At 35.7% G+C, this 21,685-nt stretch overlaps 4 protein-coding genes and 1 long non-coding RNA gene across 7 annotated transcripts in view; 3 read left to right on the top strand and 2 right to left on the bottom strand.

Moving 5' to 3' along the window:
• Nucleotides 1-19,137, top strand: part of LOC109146470 — a 21,043-nt gene extending 1,906 nt beyond the window's left edge. The window contains exons 2-3 of the long non-coding RNA XR_002048446.1: nt 10,537-10,540; nt 19,127-19,137. This is a non-coding gene — a long non-coding RNA (uncharacterized LOC109146470). The remainder of the gene's footprint in view (nt 1-10,536; nt 10,541-19,126) is intronic.
• On the top strand, nt 3,910-6,815 carry LOC109146466 (probable inactive receptor kinase At4g23740). 3 transcript variants are annotated; one of them, XM_019294114.1, is made up of 3 exons: nt 3,910-4,231; nt 4,717-6,028; nt 6,143-6,815. In XM_019294114.1, the coding sequence occupies exons 2-3, from the start codon at nt 4,795-4,797 to the stop codon at nt 6,796-6,798; spliced, it is 1,890 nt and encodes a 629-aa protein (XP_019149659.1). In that variant the 5' UTR covers nt 3,910-4,231; nt 4,717-4,794; the 3' UTR covers nt 6,799-6,815. The 3 variants fall into 3 exon arrangements, with proteins under 3 accessions (XP_019149659.1, XP_019149658.1, XP_019149657.1); XM_019294113.1 differs by having other exon boundaries at nt 4,369-6,028; XM_019294112.1 differs by having other exon boundaries at nt 3,910-4,591.
• On the bottom strand, nt 7,082-9,231 carry LOC109146468 (myosin ID heavy chain-like). Its single transcript, XM_019294115.1, has 4 exons — nt 8,928-9,231; nt 7,593-7,911; nt 7,421-7,479; nt 7,082-7,333 (listed from the first exon to the last, which is right to left on the bottom strand). Exons 1-4 carry the CDS (start codon nt 9,112-9,114, stop codon nt 7,284-7,286), a joined length of 615 nt encoding a protein of 204 aa, XP_019149660.1. The 5' UTR covers nt 9,115-9,231; the 3' UTR covers nt 7,082-7,283.
• LOC109146469 (ubiquitin-conjugating enzyme E2 28-like) lies at nt 13,580-15,844 on the top strand. Its single transcript, XM_019294116.1, has 5 exons — nt 13,580-13,742; nt 13,826-13,950; nt 14,490-14,617; nt 15,185-15,289; nt 15,445-15,844. The coding sequence occupies exons 2-5, from the start codon at nt 13,881-13,883 to the stop codon at nt 15,586-15,588; spliced, it is 447 nt and encodes a 148-aa protein (XP_019149661.1). The 5' UTR covers nt 13,580-13,742; nt 13,826-13,880; the 3' UTR covers nt 15,589-15,844.
• Nucleotides 15,664-19,870, bottom strand: LOC109146465 (potassium transporter 26-like). Its single transcript, XM_019294111.1, has 6 exons — nt 19,548-19,870; nt 18,609-19,089; nt 17,770-17,820; nt 17,350-17,663; nt 16,896-17,265; nt 15,664-16,786 (listed from the first exon to the last, which is right to left on the bottom strand). The coding sequence occupies exons 1-6, from the start codon at nt 19,719-19,721 to the stop codon at nt 15,966-15,968; spliced, it is 2,211 nt and encodes a 736-aa protein (XP_019149656.1). The 5' UTR covers nt 19,722-19,870; the 3' UTR covers nt 15,664-15,965.
• Between the last annotated feature and the right edge of the window lie 1,815 nt (nt 19,871-21,685).

The following is a 21,685-nucleotide window of genomic DNA, read 5'->3' as shown; positions in this document are numbered from 1 at the left end:
AGAGAAAAATTACGTTTTGGGAAAATATGCTCTAATGATGAAATTATATGTTAGTCATTGTTATTAAATTGTATAATGACAAAATTTTACAATAATGACTAAATATGACAATAAATTGAAAATCAATGAATAGTGGGGCAAAGTTAAAATAGTAGGACACTCGAAATGGGTGGACATTCGAATAGGTGGAGTTTGATTCTCTTACTAGAATGTCACAAATTTGATATTTTTAATGTGATTTACTTCTATTATGTAATTTTGAGTATTATTATATAGGAGCAGAGTTTACATGTGTACATCTTTATATAATAACTTAGAAATTTAAAAAATATAACTAAATATGACAATCTCACCATAGTGTTAAATAAAAAATAAATTTTGCTATTAAAAAAAAAATAGCAAAAAGAGGAAGACTTGTTCAAATTGTCGTTGCTCGTAATAAGTGGGATTTGTTAGGGAGATGATGCATGATTGATGTGTAACTTTAAAATCAATTTCTTTATTTCTTAAACAAAGATTTAATCTGTAGTAGCTTTCAATTGCACGTTTAGTATTATTATAAAAAGAGAAAATTTCAATTTTGGTCATATGACTATAGGGGTTTTGTTAATTTTAGCACATGACTTTTAAAAGTGTCAATTTAGTACATCGAGTATGTAATTTTTGTCAATTTTGATCATTCCAGCCAAATTTTGCCGAAAAAAGACGATTTTACCAGACTTCAAAAGACGATTTTGCCCCTCAGATTATAGACTAAATGAAGGATTAAGTTTTTCCAGCGAAATTTGACCAGTAATTTAACTGGAGTGACTAAAATTGATAAAAATTACATAGTCAAGGTACTAAATTGATACTTTTGAAAGTCAGGTGCTGAAATTAACAAAGCCCCTATAATCATATGACCAAAATTGAAATTTTTTCATATAAAAAACATATTGACAATAAAGTGAATAATATGTTCCAACTGCCATGCATCATGCATGTGATCATCATATCATTTCTCATCATTTTCTTTGTCTAATCTAAGGTTTTTCCATTTTTAATTACTCCCATGCATTACAATGAAACCCTTATTATGTATTATAAGCCAAAGAAAAGAATATATACATAGTATAAAATACGTAAAGTTTTATTACATATCATATTTTAAATCGTCAATTCAAATTGTATCATACTTACAAAATTTATATATAACTATTAAAATTGCACGGTTATCAGTGCTATATTTGCACTATCAAACATATTTACATAAAATTAAAAATGATTTTATAATATTGTCGAGCCGGATGTAAGAGCCCTTGGGATGAAAATATTTACCATTTGTAAGCAAATATGATAACACACTATAATTAACTCACCTACATATGAACTAATGAACCTATTGTCTTGATTTATAACTTCCACTCCAAGGGGTATTATGTATATCTTGCAAATCAATACAAGTTTTGATAACATCTCATTCAATACAATTCACATAAGATTGATAAGAGCATTACTATATATATATACTATTTAATCTTCTCCTCCGAGTGGTATTATGTATATCTTGCAAATAATACAAGTTTAATTTTGATAAGATCTCATTCAAGACAATTCTCATAAGAGCATTACTATATATACTATTTAAATTATTTTCACTTGAATCAACCGTTTATTTATTTATTATGTAACTTGTACGAAATCGATCAATATGAGACATATAGTAAAAAATAATGGAAACGAAAGAAATCTACACAATCTTAATCCTTTTGTTTGAATGATGAGAAAAACTTGCATCTACTCGACTAGTGTCCAATAGTGTATATTGAGTAAATCTCATTTTTATATAATAGCTCACAAATTACACACAAAAAAAAAAAAAAAAAGAAAAAAAAGTAAACAACAATAAAAAGAACCGACGAACTGAGCTAAAAAGTATTAACATTATGACAGAATTATAATATTTTCCTTCTTAGAGTTCATGACGAGCTGCTCAAAACACGACAGAAATGGAGTACAGTTTGCTTTTTCTTCAGTTTTTCTATCTCCACTTAAACTACAGCCGACATCTTCTATTCGTTTTCTCTGCAATAATTATTTATTCTTTTTGTTTCCATTTGTCCCGTTTCACATCGCAGTGATGCATATATATATATATATATATATATATATATATATATATATATATATATATATATAAAATCATAATGTGAGAACCAATATTAACCTGCGAACGAACTTCTGAATGATTGTACAGTAACTATTATACGATTACACCGCTACGACTCCAAAACATGTTTGGAGGACCTTGCAGTATTCGAGTATGGTGTAATTATATAATAAATGCATTGCAATTATACAGAAATTCGCAGGTTCGCATGTTAATGAACCTCTCTCTCTCTCTCTCTCTATATATATATATATATATATATATAGAGGGGTGATCACATGTGGTCATGTTGTTAGGTGTGGTCATATCAGTAAACTGCAAGGGTAAACTCATCATAAAACACCGGAATAAGGAAAATCACATTGTTGTGTGTTTTATTACACTATTGGTGCATGTTGTCAACACTGTTGGTGTATTCTGGAACCCGACCGCTATAAATGGCCACTGTAATTGCCATAACATGGAAATACACCATTGGTGTGTTTCACTGTGGTGTGTTTTATTACAGTATTGGTGTATGTTGTCAACACTATTGGTGTATTCTGGAACCCGCCCGCTATAAAATGGCCACTGTAATTACCATAACACCCCCACTTACCAAAACGCGCAAAAATTCTCAGAATTACCACTGCCGTTAGATTAAACTGATTCAACGATACAGATACGACCACACCTAATGACATGACCACATATGAGCGCTTTTCTATATATATATATATATATATATATATATTATATATATATATATATATATATATATATATATATATATATATATATATATATATATATATATAGAGGAGCGCTCACATGTGGCCATGTTGTTAGGTGTGGTCATATGGTCAATTATAGACCATTAGATTAGATAGATCTAATGATTCATATTAATCAAGAGAACTGTAAGGGTAAACTTGTCATAAAACACCGGAATAAGGAAAATCACATTGTTGTGTGTTTTATTACACTATTGGTGCATGTTGTCAACACTGTTGGTGTATTCTGGAACCCGACCGCTATAAATGGCCATTGTAATTACCATAACACGGGAATACACCATTGGTGTGTTTCACTGTGGTGTGTTTTATTACACTATTGGTGTATGTTGTCAACACTGTTGGTGTATTCTGGAACCCGCCCGCTATAAATGGTCACTGTAATTACCATAACACCCCCACTTACTAAAACGCGCGAAAATTCTCAGAATTACCACTGCCTTTAGATTAAACTGATTCAACGACCCAGATACGACCACACGACCACACCTAATGACATGACCACATATGAGCGCTTTTATATATATATATATATATATATATATATATATATATATATATATATATATATATATATATATATATATATATATATATATAGAGAGAGAGAGAGAGAGAGAGAGAGAGTTAATACCATATGAGGTCCTCTGAGTATAGTGGTTTTGCCACGTATAGTCCTAAACTTTCAAATTGATCATATGTGGTCCTTCAACTTTCAAATTTAACCATTTGTGGTCCAAGATAACCACACATAGTCCTTCAAGTTTTAAAATTTAACCAATCGTGGTCCTCTTGAAAGGACCTTGGTTGGTTAAAATTTAATAGTTGAAGGACTATGGGTGGTTACCTAGGACCACGAATGGTTAAATTTGAAAGTCGAAGGACCACAGATGATCAATTTGAAAGTTTAGGACTATACGTGACAAAACCACCGTACTCGGATGATCTCAGATGGTATTAACTCTATATATATATATATATATTTATTTATTTATTTATTTATTCCAAATAGTAAAAGCTGTTTCCTTCCTTCTTCTACGTAGCACTTCCGCAATGTCTGCACGTGCATCCTCCACTCTTTTCGCTCCCCTTTCTTCTCCAAAACACTTTCACTCACTCATTACACCCCTCTCAATGTCCCTTTCACCACACCCCACCAATCATTTCTGCTTCTTCAAGCAATCACTGATAGCGTAACTCCGCTACTACTTACAACCCCTCTCCAATTCCACTCTCTGCGTTCATGTTCATCATTCTCAGCTGCCGCCACTAGCGTCTGCTGCTTCGCCGTGAATCTTCAAACTGATCGGTGAGTCTCAGCTTTCATTCATCTCTTATCTTCACAATGTTTTGATTTTCATTGTCTGGCGAGTGGTTGGTTTAGTAAAATTCTGTCTGTTGGCTTCATGTGTTTATTCAAAGCTAACGTCTTTTTGGGTCTTTTAGAATGTGTATTTATAACCGCACGGGTAGCTCAGTTGGTTCCCGGGTATAAATAACACAAGATTGAGCCTTTACAGCTGGAGTGGGAGACTGGGTTACACCCAATTTGGTGGGCTTTCTGTATTTAGATTCAAAGCTAACGGGTCTTTGGTTCTGGGTGGTAAATTGTGGGTAAGGACCAAGGATCAAGCCCGGGCTGTCTATATCCATATACCCAATGTGTTGGGTAAGAATGTGTATTTATAAGAAAGAAACGTCTGTTTTTAATGTGATTGGGAATCATTTATGGCAGGTGTAATTGTAGTCATAACACTGCAGTTGCTGATTCTGATTTTCTTGAAATTGTTGCAGAGATGAAGAGAGATAGGTGCTAGTTTTGGTTCAGGTGTTTAGCTTTAGCTCACAGAAAGAAAGAGAGGAAGGAAAAGAATGGGTTGTAAGATAGTAACATACTTGGCAGTTGTGTTTTGTGGAGCTGTTGTTTTTTCCTGCTTGACAAGAGCTGAGCCAACTGAAGATAAAAGAGCTCTTCTTGATTTCCTTGGAAACATACACCATTCGCCAAAGGTGAACTGGAAAGAGTGGACTTCAGCTTGCAGTGGCTGGGTTGGAGTGACATGTAATCATGATAAATCTAGAGTTATAGCAGTGAGATTACCTGCAATGGGATTGCGTGGCTCGATTCCTGTAAACACTCTGAGCAGGTTATCGGGGCTTGAGATCTTGAGTCTAAGAGCCAATGCTTTCAGTGGTCCTTTCCCTTCGGATTTTGCAGAGCTTGGGAACTTGACAGCTCTCTATCTTCAGTCCAATGGCTTTCAGGGTTCTCTGCCAGCTGATTTTTCTGGGTGGAGGAATCTTTCAATCTTGAATCTGTCGAATAATGAGTTTAATGGCACTATACCTTCCTCGATTTCAAACTTGACTCATTTGACTGCTTTTAGTCTGGCTAATAACTCACTGTCTGGTGATATTCCTGATCTCATTCTCCCCAGCTTGCAGATGTTAGATCTGTCAAACAATAACCTCACTGGGATCGTGCCCCGGTCTCTTCAGAGATTCCCTGATTCAGCTTTTGCTGGTAATCATCTTTCTCCCAATGTCGCTTCACCTCCAGCTCCAGTTGCCCTTTCTCCAAGTGTTTCGCCAAAGAAGAAGTCCACACATCTTAGCCAACCTGCTGTGCTGGGAATCGTGATTGGAGGTTGTGCATTAGGGTTTATAGTAGTTGCTGTGCTGTTGATTCTTTGTTATTCACAGAAAGAACATGAGAATAGGGCCTCAGAAAGATCGCTCAAAAACGAAGTGCCTGTTAAGAAGGCAGCTTCCAGCAGCCGGAAAGGAAACAGCAACCTTGTATTCTTTGAGGGCTGTAATCTTGCATTCGACCTCGAGGACCTGTTAAGAGCTTCTGCAGAGGTTCTAGGGAAGGGAACATTCGGGACTACATACAAGGCGGCTCTGGAGGATGCAACCACGGTTGTTGTGAAAAGACTGAAGGAAGTTTGCGTTGGGAGAAAAGAATTCGAGCTGCAGATGGAAGTTGCAGGGAGTATCAGGCATGAAAATGTGGCTCCTTTGAGGGCATACTATTACTCCAAAGATGAAAAGCTCATGGTCTATGATTACTACAACCATGGGAGTGTTTCTGCAATGCTGCATGGTATGTTTAGTACCCATACTCTTAGTATTTTTCTGTCAAATTCAAATCCAGTATGATTGGCAAGATCACATTGTAATATATATATATATATATATATACCTTTGTAAACTGCAGCTAATAGGGGCGAAAACCGGTTACCTCTAGACTGGGAAACGCGTGTCAGAATTGCTGTTGGTGCAGCGAGAGGAGTCGCCTGCATCCATGGACAGAGTGGAGCAAAGCTTGTCCATGGGAACATAAAATCCTCAAACATATTCCTCAACTCCAAACAGTATGGTTGTGTGTCTGACCTTGGCCTGGCAACACTGATAACTCCAGCTGCTCCAACACTCACCCGAACTGCAGGATACCGCTCCCCAGAAGTCACAGACACGAGGAAAGCAACTCAGGCATCCGATGTCTACAGCTTTGGCGTCCTGCTGCTCGAGCTTCTCACCGGGAAGTCACCTGTGCATACAACAGGGAGCGACGAGGTTGTCCATCTGGTGAGATGGGTACACTCTGTCGTTCGCGAAGAGTGGACGGCTGAAGTGTTTGATATAGAGCTTCTGAAGTACCCCAATATAGAGGAAGAGATGGTAGAGATGCTGCAGATAGGGATGAGCTGTGCAGCTAGAATGCCAGAGCAGAGACCAAAAATAGCAGATGTAGTGAAGATGGTAGAGGGCATTAGAATGGTGAGTACTGGAAATCAAACATCCACAGGAGGTACAACACCAGCTTTAACACCTTCCATGCCTCAAACAGGACCTTCTTCATACAAACATTGATTTTAATGTTTTCTTAGGTTTTTTCCTTTACTTTAAGAACACAAAAAAAATGTCTCTATTGTTTGTATGCATGGCTGATAATACCCTATAAACATGTCTTCATGTTGGTTTAATCAACAATCCTAACCATTTCAATCATTGGGTTAGTGCCCTTCCCTACATGAGTATATAGTTTCAAGTCTTTAAAGAATCTTGTTTTTTTTTTTTTTTTTTTTTTTTTTTTTTCATATTCGGTAGTCACATTAAAATCATTTGAAGGGGGAACACTGCACAATTCACAAGATTTGGAAATGCCAAAACAATCCCAATAGTAAAATTTTGTTCATATTATCCAGAAAACTTCAGAAATGTTACAGAGAGGTTATAAGCTCTAGAGTACATGTTCCATGAAAGAATATATTCAATCTCCTCCACATCTTTTACTATCTATTTATATGGAGTACACAAGCATGCAACCAAAATTAGCCATTTGTAATTAAAAAAACTCATTCTTTACGCTGAGTATTGTTCTGCACAATTCTTGTTTTAACACCACCTGGTCCAAGAAGAAGTTGAAAGCTTTATAATCAAATAAACAATTGTGAACATGTAAGTGGTGTGGTGTGATAGAATCATTACTAACCTTCAACTTCCTCAAATTTAATTTGTTTCACTAACTCGGCAGTCGCATTATACTCAAACCTGAGAAATCAGAAAGAATACAAAAATACTCATAAGAGAGGCATATTATTTAAAGGGGAAAAAGAAGAAGGAGAACTGGGACCCTAACATCACCATACTACAGCCTTCATTACCTATTTGAGTGAAAGACATCAAGTTCATAGTTAGATACACTCCTGGTAGTGTCCGCTATGCACATTACAATTTCAGTTTTCCTAGTGCTTGCCATGAGTATATCATACTCGGTTGGGATAATAATTGCAAAGAAGTTATCACTTAGTTTGCTCAAGCAGAGCTTTTCAACAGCTGCCAGGGCAATCCGCCTCTTAAGAACATCAGTTTCTGGGTCCACAATGTAAATTGCAAAATCAGTGATAAGAAGGATGCGTCGTTTCATCTTCCCTGAACTCGTGAACCTCAAAACCTTATCGGCAAAGACAAGGTTCGTGTCTCCTGCAAAATATGTCATATTCAGTACACACAAGTTTTCTCTATATGTGCACACGAAACAAGGGGTGAAAATCACTATTCATTCATAACTTAGCAACTAAAAATGCAATTGTCCCCAATTAAAAAGTTAAATAAATGAACACCCTACTGAGAGAAGTTCCAGGAAGCAAGAAGTTCTTTGCAGACATGGAACATAAATCTCTGTATTCTTAAGTTCCCAAATGCAGTTGTTCAAAATTGGGAAAGCTCGCTGACAAGTCAAATAGGTGCTCAATGTAATAAAACAAACCTACAAACTTAATAACAATATCATTCACTTACATTATACACCAAGTAAAAAAGACAGAACATTAAACTTCCAAGATCATCCACTCTCATCCAAAAGAAAACTTCCATATCATCATCATCACACGTTCATATAGACCCAATAATGTGAGCTTAAATTTTTAAACCTTTTTCTTCCAACAATGAATGTACTCCAATCTAGAAGGCACCGCCTAGATCCTTAAAATTCATCACAACGATCCTCATTTGGTTTCCAAGTCATTGTTTTGCTTTCATAAGTAATATCGTTTACTTGTGAACACATCTATCACTCTTTGACACTACTTGTACACATCTATCATCTTAGGAGGGGAAAAGAGGAGCAAAATCTAAAAAGAATATTTCAGAGATCTAAGTATTAAACACTCCCTTTTTATTGCCAAAAGAAATTCAGTGAGCAAAATATAACTGATGAAGGAAGGTAACGACAGTAAAAAATGCATGTTAATACCAAGGATTAGAACACCTGTATTCAAGTTATAGACACTTAATCAATCCTTTTCCCTGCAGCTAGAAATATAGTTCAGTTCTTGCATAAACGATCAGATATCAAGCCATTAAGTATATTTAAATAGAATTGCAAATGTTCTTCCATTAATCAAATGATAGCTTTCAACCCGTCCTGCCAGCAATCTATCTAATCCAAAATATCAAGCAACTCAAAATACATTGTGCGAGATAACTGAGAAAAATACCTTGCTTTTGGAGAATTTTCATGAGGTAAGGACGAGAAGGCACGCCGACATGATCGCCAGGGCAATCAACGCCTCGGCTTTCCTCCTCTTCGTTGTTCTCCGCCGCGGTTTCTTCGTCGTCATACCGGAGATCTTCGGCTTCATCCGGTTCTACGCGGACCGCCAGATTCGGTCGGTACCTCGACATTGCTGAGCGGAAACAAGCGGTGGCGTGAACGGCCGGGAAAGATGGGTTCGGTGCCGGTTTGGCGTTCACTCTAAATCAACTAACTCTTACCCTTTACCCGTCTGCGGTCCGCTACGCCACCTTTTTTAAAAAATAAAACAATATAATTGTCAATTAAAATATTAAACACAACATAATTTCATCGCAATTGCAAAGTTAATGTGTTATTTGTGCATATGAGAAATTGTGGGTTCGAGCAGTGGAGACAGTATTGACTCTTTGTATTTTAGTAAATTGAGAAAATAATTATGAACATTGTAAGTATTAAAAATATATATATAGCAACTCTAAAATAGAATTACATTTGTTGCAATTTGATTGTCAGAATTGCAGTTGCAATTCTGCCAGCTTTTACATTTTTATTATTACTTTTATTATTTTAATTATTATTAATACTTTATTGATTAAAATATATAAAATCTTCACCTCTGGTTTCTTGCGGTTTTTATAGATGAGTGGTGCATCAAATATTTATCATTTGATATATACAAAATACCGATACGATTCAAACTCATTAATAAATCAAGTAATGACAACAATAAATGTGGAGATAATATGGACTAAGCTAGTATGTAACAAATAAGTAGAAATGTCTTAAATAATTCACGAAGAACATCGAGCTATATTAAATTTGGATTAGATTGTTGAGTTATTTTTTATAGGGGTAAGGGGAGTTTGGAAGAGAGACCGCATCAACTATCATTTATTTTGTAGGGATTTTGTAAGTCGAGGAATACTCATTAAAACATTCAATAAGATAGAGAAAATTTCAATTTTGGTCCACTGACTATTGGAGTTATGTTAATTGCAACACTTGACTTTTAAAAATGTTAATTTAGTACCTTGACTATGCAATTTCTATCAATTTTGGTCACGCCGGCCAAATTACCGGCGAATTGTTACCGAAAAATATTAATAAGTAAAATAATGAGGGTATTTTAGTCATTTCACAACTTTTTTCTTCTCCTCCCGTGAGTCCACCATGTTTTCCGGTGAATGCTTGTGTTTTCCGGCGAATGATCATCAGCTAGCATTTGATTCAGAAATGGAGCCACATGCACACAAAAGAAGTTCTGTTCATCATCATCAACCCAAGCCTCAGTCAGATCATCATCGTCACCACGCCCTTGAGGATAATAATGGAGGTTACTGCAAATGTGGTCTGTTATTGCTGGTGATTCCAGTTGCTTTATTCCTGAACATTACGGTTCTGGATTTGGTCTTCAGGCAATATAAAGTGTGGCCGTTCTTCAATGGCTTCTCGGCGGTGATTCCCGGCGGCATACCAAAAGATAAATTAAAACTCTCTATTGTCGTATTGTTGACTTGATGGGACGGGGTTTACCGGTGATGAAAAATCGTGTCTGAGTAGGCATGAATCAGTGCTGTATCTTAAGGAACTAAAGCGCAAGCCTTCTTCTTCCAATCATTCGCCGAAAAACATGGTGGACCCACCAGAGGAGAAGAAAAGAGTATTGAAATGACTAAAATATACTCATTATTTTACTTATTAATATTTTCTGGTCACAATTCGCCGTAATTTGGCCGGCGTGACTAAAATTGATAGAAATTACATAGTCAAGGTACTAAATTAACATTTTTTAAAGTCAAGTGTTACAATTAACACAACTCCAATAGTCAGTGGACCAAAATTGAAATTTTCTCAATAAAATATTATGAAAAATTATAGGTGACAAATAAAAACTCGCAAATCACTAGCATGTTGAAAAGGACATTTTAGCAAGCACAAAAATCCCAAATTCCAAACTTAAAAGTTCATCACCGGACACTAGTTACTTCTTTTGATATGATTATTAATGACATTAAGGATATAGCTAGAGACTTTTGTAATATCGACTTTTTGTTTGTTAAAAGGTCCGCGAACAAGGTCGCCCACTTCCTAGCTCGAGAGGCCTTGTGCAAGTCTGACTGTTTATATTGTTTCTCAGTCCCTTTCTTTTCTTTGGCTCATGTACTCAACCTTGACTTATCTTAATATAATTTCATTATTTTGCTAAAAAAAAAAAAATTCACTATATCCTAAAGAACAATAAATGAGGTAATTTGTTAGATGTGTCTCAATTGATTTACATGTCTCAAATGCTTAGACACTAATAGCAACAATAAGTTCAACCTATACTTCTATTTTATTGACCTATAATTTGAACCCTGCAACGTACGGCTGCTAACAAATATGATTACACGACAATAAGACATTACAAAATTGACTAGTCAACTAACACACAATGGCTATGCTGACCCATTCCTGACTAGCTATTGGAGTATTGGACCATAAAAGGCTCAATCAGTGTATTAAGTTGACCCATTCGTTGTCCCTGAAACCAGGTCAAATATTTAAAGGCAATGTTCAATATTGACCAATTAGTATTGTGTAGATCACGATTCACTCAAATTGTGAATCATATTTTGTATACTGTAAAATAATATATATTTTGTACAAAAATAATATATTTTTAATATATTAAAAATATACATTATATTTAAGAGATGTATATTATTTATATACTAAATGTGTACTTTTTATTATGATATGTAGTTTTTATTATGATTCACACATCCATGTGTGAACCATAATTTGTCAATATTGACTGCTTAAAGCAAAAGAAAAGAAAACGAAGTTCCCACCAAAGCCCAAATTCCAAAGAAAACCCAAAACGTACGGTGCCAGCCCACATTACAATTGCTTATCCACTTACAGATTGACATGTAGGCTTTGTTTGGTAGAAATAAGTTGCGGAGTATATTATTTTAAATTTTCTATATTTTACCAAACAAAACTTAGAATCTATTTATATCTTAAATTTAGCATTTTATTTGTTTATTTATTTGTTTTTTTTTTTGGGTCTACTTTTATCTTATTTTTCAATAAAAAAGTATAAAAATAATAGTCATAACTATATTCGAAAAATCTATGTGCTTAGTTCAAACATCAAAATTGATATGATAATAAAAATAAAATACTTGATAATAGTAATAAGTTTAAGTAAAATAAATCTTTTAGTTAAGTAGTAAATATTAATTTGAATCAAAATAATATATATATATATATATATATATATATATATATATATATAAAAGTTACATACGAAATTATGTGAGAATGAAATTGTAATTACCTTTGACCAAAACCCTAGTTAAAGTTAGGAACAATTGTTATACTATGGACCAGGTTTCACATTGTATGGTGGATCTTGGTCCTAAATGGTGTATTTTTAGTATTGAAATTGTCAACTTTTAAAATATAAATTGTGCTTTTTAAATTTAAAAAATTTGCAAATACAATACTGGATCATCACAAATTGTGAATTTTTAAAAGAGTTAATACTTAAAATGATCACCGACTATAATGATTTTTCTCAATTTCGTCCTAAACAATTTTGGTGACCTAATGTAATTTTAGACTTTTGTGTTTTTGCTCAACTTAGCCATCTGTTTGTTATTTCGTCAAATTTGTGTTAAATAAATTGACAATTAAGTAATCTCAATATTGGTCTCTCTTTACTTTCAACCCTGCAAAGTGCGAAATTCCTCTTTTTTTCACGAATTACTCCCAGACTTGCGAATTAAATTTTATATTTGCAGGTTTGGAGTAATTCGTAAAAGAAAGAGGGATTTCGCAGGTCTAGGAGTAAAGAGATGTTAATATTGAAATTACTAAATTGCCCCTCTACTTAACACTGAATGAATGGAATAACAAAGCGATGATTAAATTGAGTAAAAAAATAAAAGTCTGGAACTACATTAGGTCACCAAAGTCTGTTTAAGATGAAATTGAGAAAAACTATTACAGGGCGTTTGGTTGGAGGGATTTTAAATTCCCTTCCCACCTAATTCCAAAGGCCATTAAATTCCGTAGTTTGGTTAAAGGGAATTGCAATTCCCCCATTTTCATGGAATTAAAATTCCATGTCCCCCCCTGGTATTTTAATTCTTGGGAAAAAAAGATAGTGATGAGTAAAAATTACCCCTTCCTTTTTTAACCTAAAATAAATGTCTAACAACAATAATGAACATTTTTGACTTTATACTACTTATTCCCTTTCAATTCCCATGTATACCAAACATTGGAATTGAAATTTCCAGTAATTCTATTCCTGTCAACCAAACACTGGAATTTAAATTCCCACTTTATTCCCAGTAATTCAACTCCCATGGAATTACAATTCCTTTCCCACATAATTTCCCCCCTCCAACCAAACGTCCTGTTATAGTTGAGGACCATTTTAGATATTAACTCGTTTTTAAAAGGTAAATTGTGTATATTTAGACGTAAATTTACTTTACAAGGTGGACCCGAGTCCACCTAATAATTTATGAAGTTAGGAATGATCAATAGGATCATGATTTTTTTTCTTTTTTAGAAATTTTTATAAAATTCTATAACGGGGGACCTAATCAATAAATACATTCCTCTCGGGAGCTCTTATCTCTCCTGTTCTCTTATTGCATTTTCGTCTACTTTTTTTCCATTTTCTTTTTCAATAAAAATCCCCCTTGCGCTACACAGATTACAGAGAAACCAAACGCCAGCCGGGGAGGATCGTGTTTCGGTTCCCTTGTTTTCCGATGTACGATTCCCTATTATCTTTTCCAGTTTTTATCGTTTTTGTTTCCTTAATTTCACGAATGACGTTTTTGTGCTTTGAAACAGACGAAGTTGAAACGTTTGAGCTGGATCTAAGTGGGAATTGACAGGACTGGTTGGCATGGCTTCCAAGCGGATCTTGAAGGAGCTCAAGGATCTTCAGAAGGATCCTCCTACTTCGTGCAGCGCTGGTAAATTCTGAATCATCCAATTCGTTATACAAAAGGAATCGAATATAATCGTTATCGGTTGTCTATCGCCTCGCTCTTAACCACTCCGTACATGAATCTTTTTTTTTGGGATGCTTTTGTGGTTTCTGGAATCAGTTTTGATGCTATGCAATTGCAGTGGAATTGTTTGATATTCATGTTTTAAGATTTGGATGCTTGTAATTTTGTGTTAGTGGAGCAGTTTTGATGTGATATAGTTGAAGTAGAGAGTAAGGGATTATGATTCAGGGTAAAGTTTGTAGCTTTTTTGGACGTTGCAAGCTGTAATGATGGATATCTGAGTGTATTGGATCAAGCTAAGCACATACTCATATGCATTGTTTGTTTTGATTCAGTCCGTGTTTGATTATGTGTTACATGTTTCCTGCTTTGGATGGATTTTTGGAGTAAATTTCAGTTTTTGTCCCATAAAATTGAGATAAGTTTAAAATACGGAGTAAATTTGCTGCTTATGAAGGATTTTTATTGGTTTGTTTCGCGTTTTGACAATGCATTTATAGGTCCTGTTGCTGAGGACATGTTTCATTGGCAAGCTACAATCATGGGCCCTCCAGATAGTCCTTATACTGGTGGAGTTTTCTTGGTTACCATCCATTTTCCGCCAGATTACCCTTTCAAGCCACCAAAGGTGTGCTTCCAACTGTTGTTATTCACTTATTCCTTTCTGATCCTTTCAATGCACAGATTCGATAAGGCTGGTTCACTGAGATCTACTAAGGGTCACCAAACATTGATGATTGATCTTATTATAAGATGGATACTTCAAACCTGAGCTTGCAATTTCTTTTTTTAAAGGATAACACAGTTATTTAAGTTTTATGAAGTAGTTTTGTTCTGCATTTGAAAAATTTTGAACTGATATATTTGTGAAGTGATCATTTTACAGAGTATAATTGAGATTTGAGTTTTGATAGGACAATAAAGAGGTTTTTCTTTTTTTTTTGGGTTAATTTGAATGATGCTGAGATACATATGAACAAACTATAAACAAGGCTGTTGCTAATGCTGTAGTGAACACTATGGCTGTTACATGTGAACACGTCAGTGGTTGATAATCCTGTGGCAAAGTCTCTACTATGCATGAACAGTTTATTTGACTTGCTTTAATCTGTGCATTTGGGGTATTTCACTGTTTCCTATGCCTTTAATCTCTACAAACTCACCACCTTTTACATTCACCTTGATAAATTTGCAGGTGGCTTTCAAGACAAAGGTTTTCCACCCAAACATAAACAGCAATGGTAGCATATGCCTTGACATTTTGAAGGAGCAGTGGAGTCCTGCGCTAACAATTTCCAAGGTTCATTTCTTATTCCACCCACCTCTTGTATTAGGAGAATCTCTTGATGAATAGATCTATATCGCCACTGGTTCCATGCGGAACAAACTGATTCACTCTATATTTTTGTGTCTAGATTTCATTTGCTGAAAAAAATTATTTGTTTTAAATTACAGGTGTTGCTTTCAATCTGCTCTCTGTTGACGGATCCAAATCCTGATGATCCCTTGGTACCAGAAATTGCACACATGTACAAGACTGATAGGACCAAATATGAGAGTACTGCAAGGAGCTGGACTCAGAAGTATGCTATGGGCTAAGCCTGCTTGGGTATGTGCAAGGGAAGGCATTGTGCTTTCAAGTATCTTGGTCTTTGCAATTTATATTTGAATTAGTTGATTGTCTCTTGAGTTGTTAAATGGGAAATGGAGAAGTCCATGCCCTGAATGGGAGGGAGGAAAATCATGGAGTGTGCTGTTAAACATTTTTTCTTTATAATGTGATCTGTGAAAGAAACTGCGGAGATACCTTCTCTCCCAATTAATTGCTTGTGTTAACTCTAAGTCCAATTACATATTCTGTGGCTCACAGTCTTGCTCTTTTCTTAAGCAAAATAGAATTCTCTTAGTGAGATTATTTATGGAGCTTTATGGTCTTGTTTCCAAGAAGTTTAGGTGTTTTACATTTAGAAATCCTGTTAGATTTCATAAAGCATTCCTACCTGCAATGTTTTGTCCAGCGGGAATTCAGCTGTTGAAATGGCCCCTCTGCAGTTCTTTAGAAGAAACCTGTACAAATAGTTTATTGTAAACCTAGAAAACCTGCCATTCTGCCCATTTGCTTTTAGAACGGTTTTGCCTACCACAAAAATGACCCCTCTCTGTGTGGCTGAACTTATTTTTTGTTTTTCACCACTCGATTCAGCTACCTCCTGGAGCCTTGCAATCATTGAAGTAACACATTCTTCTCCCCCGACATTCTGAGAATCCTTGTACCCAAACTGAACCAAACATCTGTAAGCCCCCTTCACTCCTAGCTTCTGTACACTGAACCGTTCCTCAGGGGGCACGGTTTTGATTGGAACGGTCCTAACCATGACAATCACCATGATTTCTTGAATAGAGCCTGTGTGCTGAATGTAGTGTCGTACAATGGGTGGGATCCCATTGACAAGATCAGTAAAGAAGAAACAAGTTCCCGGTGTTCTATACATGTAACTGACTGATAACATTTCATCTAATTCTGTTAGGGTCACCTTCCTTTCAGCTTCATACTCTTTCTTCTTACTGCTTCCATAGGTCCAAGAGATCATGACTGCAAATAGTATAACAGAGATTGCAAATGGTACCCATCCCCCTTGTGGTATTTTACGTAGCAGGGAGGTCATGAAGAAGCCTTCAATCAGTATGTAGGGCAAGAAAAACCCTAGAATTAGAAGAATATTTGTGTTCCAGATAAGCAACATGACTAGGGTTGTCAAGAAAGTAGTTATAATCATAACCCAGATCACAACCACACCTGTAGGTTTAGGTTAGCAGTTAGCAAAGTAGACTGAAGGTAAAAAAAAAAGAGTGTTGAATCCTAACCACAGATCTAGTGAAACCCTCGGGCGCATTGCTATACTTACCATAAGCATTTGCCAGTTCAACACCACCCTTGAAGCCAACAACTAGTCCAACACAGAGAACCATTAGGGTGTAGTTTATTTCCGGACAATAAACCTGCCCTTCATGCTTGGAAGAAGTGTGGACGATCTTCACCCTAGGGAAACACTCGAGAGACAGGGACTGTTTTACAATGGAAAAACAAGCCGATATCATAGATTGGCTTGCAACTATGGCAGCTAGGGTAGAGATTCCAAACATTGGCCAGTATACAGCCTCCGGGATAGAGCTGTAATAGGCGTTTGTGATCTTCTCCGGGTACTTGACTAAGTACGCCGTTTCCCCAGCATAGGTGATAACAAGCGCTGGGTAGACAACGAAACAAAAACCCAACTGCATCATCATCAATTAGAACATGTTAACAACCTTAGATATGTTTAGTATAGTATACTTAGTTTAGATTCGTTTTCTTCTTACCTGAATTGCTCTTTTGTTGAAATGACCCAAGTCTGCAAACATGGCCTCTGCTCCTGTTATGCCCAGGAACACAGCGCCAAGAAGATCCCACGCAGTCTTGTGGTTTCTTATAAAGAATTTCACCATATAGTGAGGAGAGATGGCTCTGAGGATTGATGGATAGTACTTTATGATATTGTAGATGCCGATAGATGTATTAGTGACAAACCACAATAGCATTATTGGGGAGAAGGCGAAGCTAACTTTGCTGGTTCCGCAATGCTGGAAAGCAAAGAGGACGATTAGAAGAACCGCAGACATGAACACAACATGATCTGCAGAGAGGGAAAGACTAGGATCAACCACAGTACCAAAAAAAAAAAAAAAAAGTAACACTAAGCCAAGCTAGATCCCTATGAGTTTTACTAGAAAAAAACTTACCTTGAGTTATCTTTGGGGAGAGAGATTGAATTCCCTGAAGGGCTGAAATAACTAAAAGAAAGAAGAAGAAAGCTACATTATTTGCTTACTTGACCGAAAATTATAATTTTCAAAGTTAGCAAACTCAAGTAGTTATCTAGGAGGCCAATATTGATAAGCTATGATGCACGGAAATCCTCAAAAGACTGAGCGCTTTTGCGTACTAGGAATTTTTCTCCAAACTTACAAAAACTAATGCAAACATCTTCCTTTTCAAGAAATTTACAAAAACAACATATAATTTTTCAAGAACGTTTTCGTAATTAAAAAAGAAAAGTTAAAAGAATATTTTTCTTAAAAAGAAAGAAAAATAACATTTTATTAACCCCTAAATTGTTTCACTTTTCGAAATTTGATTTTTGTAAGTTAATTTAAACAAATTTAGCCCCTTAATTCTTCATAATAATATTATATAATTGTTAAGCTTCACTAACATATGAGATTATTTCACTACTGAAAATTATAGAATTTCCGACCACATGAAAATGATCTTAAATCAAGTCGAAAGTCTTGTTCCGACCACTTTTGGTATCCGGAAAAATCCTTGTTGCTATTTCCGACCACTTTTTGCTTTCAACTTGATTTAAGATCACTTTCAGGTGGTCGGAAATTCAATAATTCCCAGTAGTGAAAATGATGTTCACATGGAGAGAATGAAACTTTAACCCTGTATAATAATTTTATTAAAAAAAAATTTGTTAACTAAATTAAGGGACTAAATTTGTTTAAATCAATAAATTTAGACCAAATTTCCAAAAGTGAACTAATTCAAAGGCCAAAAGATAAGTGCATGATGTTACCACAAGTGGCTGGTGTGAGAGTTCCATCACCAATCACCATGCAAGTCCCCAGCAGCACAATAAAAGTAAGAAAATTCTGAGTTGCCGGGCTGTTCTCTATAAACTTCTTAGTCTTAGACCGCAGGTGTCCTCCTCCGCCGCGATACACTACTGCGCCGCCGCCGTCTGGTTCTTCCACCTTCACGCTCTGCACGGCGAGCTTGCTCCGAATGTTTATGTGCTGACACAGCTGGGAATACAGGGCGAAGGTGCCGCCCTCGCCGTGATCGTCTGCATGGATGACGATGAAGGTGTACTTAATCAACACCAGTATTGTTAGCGCCCAGAAGATGAGGCTCAGCGTCCCTAGCAGATCCTCCTCGCCGAGATCCGTCAGTTGGGTGGCGGAGAAAACGTTCACCGGCGACGTCCCGAGGTCGCCGAACACCACTCCCAGGGATTGGTACGCCAGCAGTAGCGTCTCCATGGCTGATGGATATTCCTGCAAGTTATCAAACTAAGTGTCGGAAATTTCCAAGTTCTTAAACTACACTTTCTACGTTCAAAACAAGACAGGTTGCCCTGGCAATCCTAGACAAGTTGGTCAGAGAGCTTAATATGTCATATTTTTGATAGGCTGTAAACAACACGTGGATCATAGTCGGGTGACGCGAAAATTCGAACTCATGATCTTTGACATGATGCTGATTCTGATACTAAATTGAAACATGTGTTCTATCTCAATTAAAAATACGTATTGATTTTCTTGGTTTGAGCCGATTAGTTATAAGCAACGTAGGCTGATTTACCTCCTTATAGTCCTTTAACGACTAGAATCACCCTACAAAATAAGGGCTTCACCAGGAGTGTATTATAAGGAAGTCCTTTTCCTTGATCTTAACTATCACTACTCTTTTTTGTTGCTTATCCTTCTACACAAAGGGAAAGAAAAGAAGGTACCTTAAGCTGAGACCTGTAGAACGGTTGAGAGAAACTCATAGTATTATCTCCGGTCGGGGTTGCCGCCGGAACGACCAACTGTCTGTCGGACCAGCATCTCCGACCACTGAACCGGCGGCCATTCTCATGATCATTCTCAGCCACAGAACAATTATTGGGTTTGGAGACTTCCATTCCGACCACCTTTTACATAAGAATGTTTGGACGGAGGTAACATATATAAGCCAAGAAAATGAGTGCACGGAGAAGACATTAAAAAGCCCAGAATAATACCACTTGTTGGGACTGCTATTTGGGGTACGAACAAAATCATCTGACACCCTTCGCAACACTTTTTAACTAATGTGACCCATAAATGTCATTTGCCCTACGTAACAGTTGATGAAAATCATAATTAATCACCGCCCAGCCATACACCTCCTCTAAGATTGAACAATATGAAATATATAATATAATAGAGTTAATTCCAGCAATGGTCCTCCGACTATATTGATTTTCCAAAATTAGTTCCTGACTTTTAATTTGGACACTTTACGTCCCTTGACTTTTAATTTCTTTCCAATTGAGGTCCTTTCGCCAGATTACGGTAAAATGGACTTTAAATGAAAAGGTAAAGTAGTCATTTCATATGCTTAATGTATAATTCTTCGTATTTCTTCCTTGTATACGCGACTTCAGACTTCAGATTCACTTAATTGCTTAATCCCTAATGGAATTTTGTTCTTCGAGTGGATTTAAGGATTAAGCAATTAAGTAAATCTGATGTCCGAAGTCACGCATACAAGGGAGAAATACGAAGAATTATACATTAGGCAGATGAAATGACTACTTTACCCTTTCATTTAAAGTCCAATTTACCGTAATATGATGAAAGGACCTCAATTGGAGAGAAATTGAAAGTCAAGGGACGTAAAGTGTCCAAATTAAAAGTTGAGGACTAATTTTGGAAAATTAATATAGTCAGAGGACCATTGCTGAAATTAACTCTAATATAATATATAGGATCTATCCTCCAGCCATAGTTGATGTTTGTTGTTGCCTGAACCTGAACTGCTTGCTTGTATTAGTGATTTTGTCCCTCATTTCTACTCAACTCTCTAGATGGTGCATAAGACTGAATAGGACCTTAAATAGTTGTAGACCATGAATGCAACAATCCAAAAGGTTTCCTACTGTTTTACTGTTTGCACCAATAAGTTTTATCTCCCAATAAAATTAAAGGGACATATTTGGAATTGTCAAGTTAACGAAATAAAGAGACATTTTTGGAATTGTCAGGGTAAACCTTACATTGGGTCAGATGAAATTTTTCAAAAACTCCATCCCCCTTTGCTTCAAAAGGGGTGATCGATCGAGTGGATGAATCATAGTTCTCGTACTAAAAGATCACAAGTTTGATTCTTGTTGACACCTTATCGATCAAACCAGTCACACAAAGTCTTTGAAATGCATGCGATTTACCTCTCTTATGTGGTTTGTGTGCTATTACACAAAAGTGAAATTTTCCTAGGGTGTAAATAGTATATGATACCATCATGTATGCATATATCATACATGATTGTACATGATATTATTGACAATGATTTTAATATGCTTAGTGAATCATGTGTGAAATACAAAACTGTATCAGGCACAATGAATTGAATCATGCATTAGCATTTGTCATATAACACGAAATTAATATCTTTAATGGATATAAAATTTACATTAATTTAAGTTTTACCCATTCCTCTTTTATCAAGTAAAAGTTACTCTATATCAATTATTTGTCAACAATATATAAACTATACAAATATCATCTTGTTGATTAATGCGATATTACCTACTTTGAGGAAGCAAACCAAAACCACAATTAAAGAATTAATATTAAACTTTCCCGTTTCAGAACTAAGTCAACTAACAAATGTACTGTTTTTATTTCATTTTATCTGTCATACTTACTATTTATTGGTCAAATTATTTATTTATTTATTTATTTTCTTTAATATTTTTTTTAATTTTAATTTTATTTTATTTTTTTATTTAATAGTACTTTTAGTGTACTAAGTGGCTTGTGGCCCGTTGGTATTTGGTTTAGCCTTTTATGTGAGAGGTTTAGTGTTCGAGCCTCAGGTATCTGGTTTAGCCCTTTATGTGAG

This window comes from Ipomoea nil, unplaced genomic scaffold, assembly GCF_001879475.1.
Source record: "Ipomoea nil cultivar Tokyo-kokei standard unplaced genomic scaffold, Asagao_1.1 scaffold1932, whole genome shotgun sequence".
NCBI classification, from domain to species: domain Eukaryota; kingdom Viridiplantae; phylum Streptophyta; class Magnoliopsida; order Solanales; family Convolvulaceae; genus Ipomoea; species Ipomoea nil.
The sequence above is the reverse complement of the archived record's forward strand: the minus strand, read 5'-3'. Positions and strand labels throughout refer to the sequence as shown.

Coding starts and splice junctions, on each gene's coding strand:
- LOC109146465 (XM_019294111.1), bottom strand. CDS start 19,721: ATGGAAGTCTCCAAACCCAATAATTGTTCTGTGGCTGAGAATGATCAT. Junction 17,664..17,769: donor CTCCCCAAAGATAACTCAAG/GTAAGTTTTTTT, acceptor CCCTCTCTGCAG/ATCATGTTGTGTTCATGTCT. Junction 17,266..17,349: donor TCAACAAAAGAGCAATTCAG/GTAAGAAGAAAA, acceptor ATGATGATGCAG/TTGGGTTTTTGTTTCGTTGT.
- LOC109146469 (XM_019294116.1), top strand. CDS start 13,881: ATGGCTTCCAAGCGGATCTTGAAGGAGCTCAAGGATCTTCAGAAGGAT. Junction 14,618..15,184: donor ACCCTTTCAAGCCACCAAAG/GTGTGCTTCCAA, acceptor ATAAATTTGCAG/GTGGCTTTCAAGACAAAGGT. Junction 15,290..15,444: donor CTGCGCTAACAATTTCCAAG/GTTCATTTCTTA, acceptor TTTAAATTACAG/GTGTTGCTTTCAATCTGCTC.
- LOC109146466 (XM_019294114.1), top strand. CDS start 4,795: ATGGGTTGTAAGATAGTAACATACTTGGCAGTTGTGTTTTGTGGAGCT. Junction 6,029..6,142: donor TGTTTCTGCAATGCTGCATG/GTATGTTTAGTA, acceptor TGTAAACTGCAG/CTAATAGGGGCGAAAACCGG.
- LOC109146468 (XM_019294115.1), bottom strand. CDS start 9,114: ATGTCGAGGTACCGACCGAATCTGGCGGTCCGCGTAGAACCGGATGAA. Junction 7,912..8,927: donor GAAAATTCTCCAAAAGCAAG/GTATTTTTCTCA, acceptor CATATTTTGCAG/GAGACACGAACCTTGTCTTT. Junction 7,334..7,420: donor TAAATTTGAGGAAGTTGAAG/GTTAGTAATGAT, acceptor TTCTTGGACCAG/GTGGTGTTAAAACAAGAATT.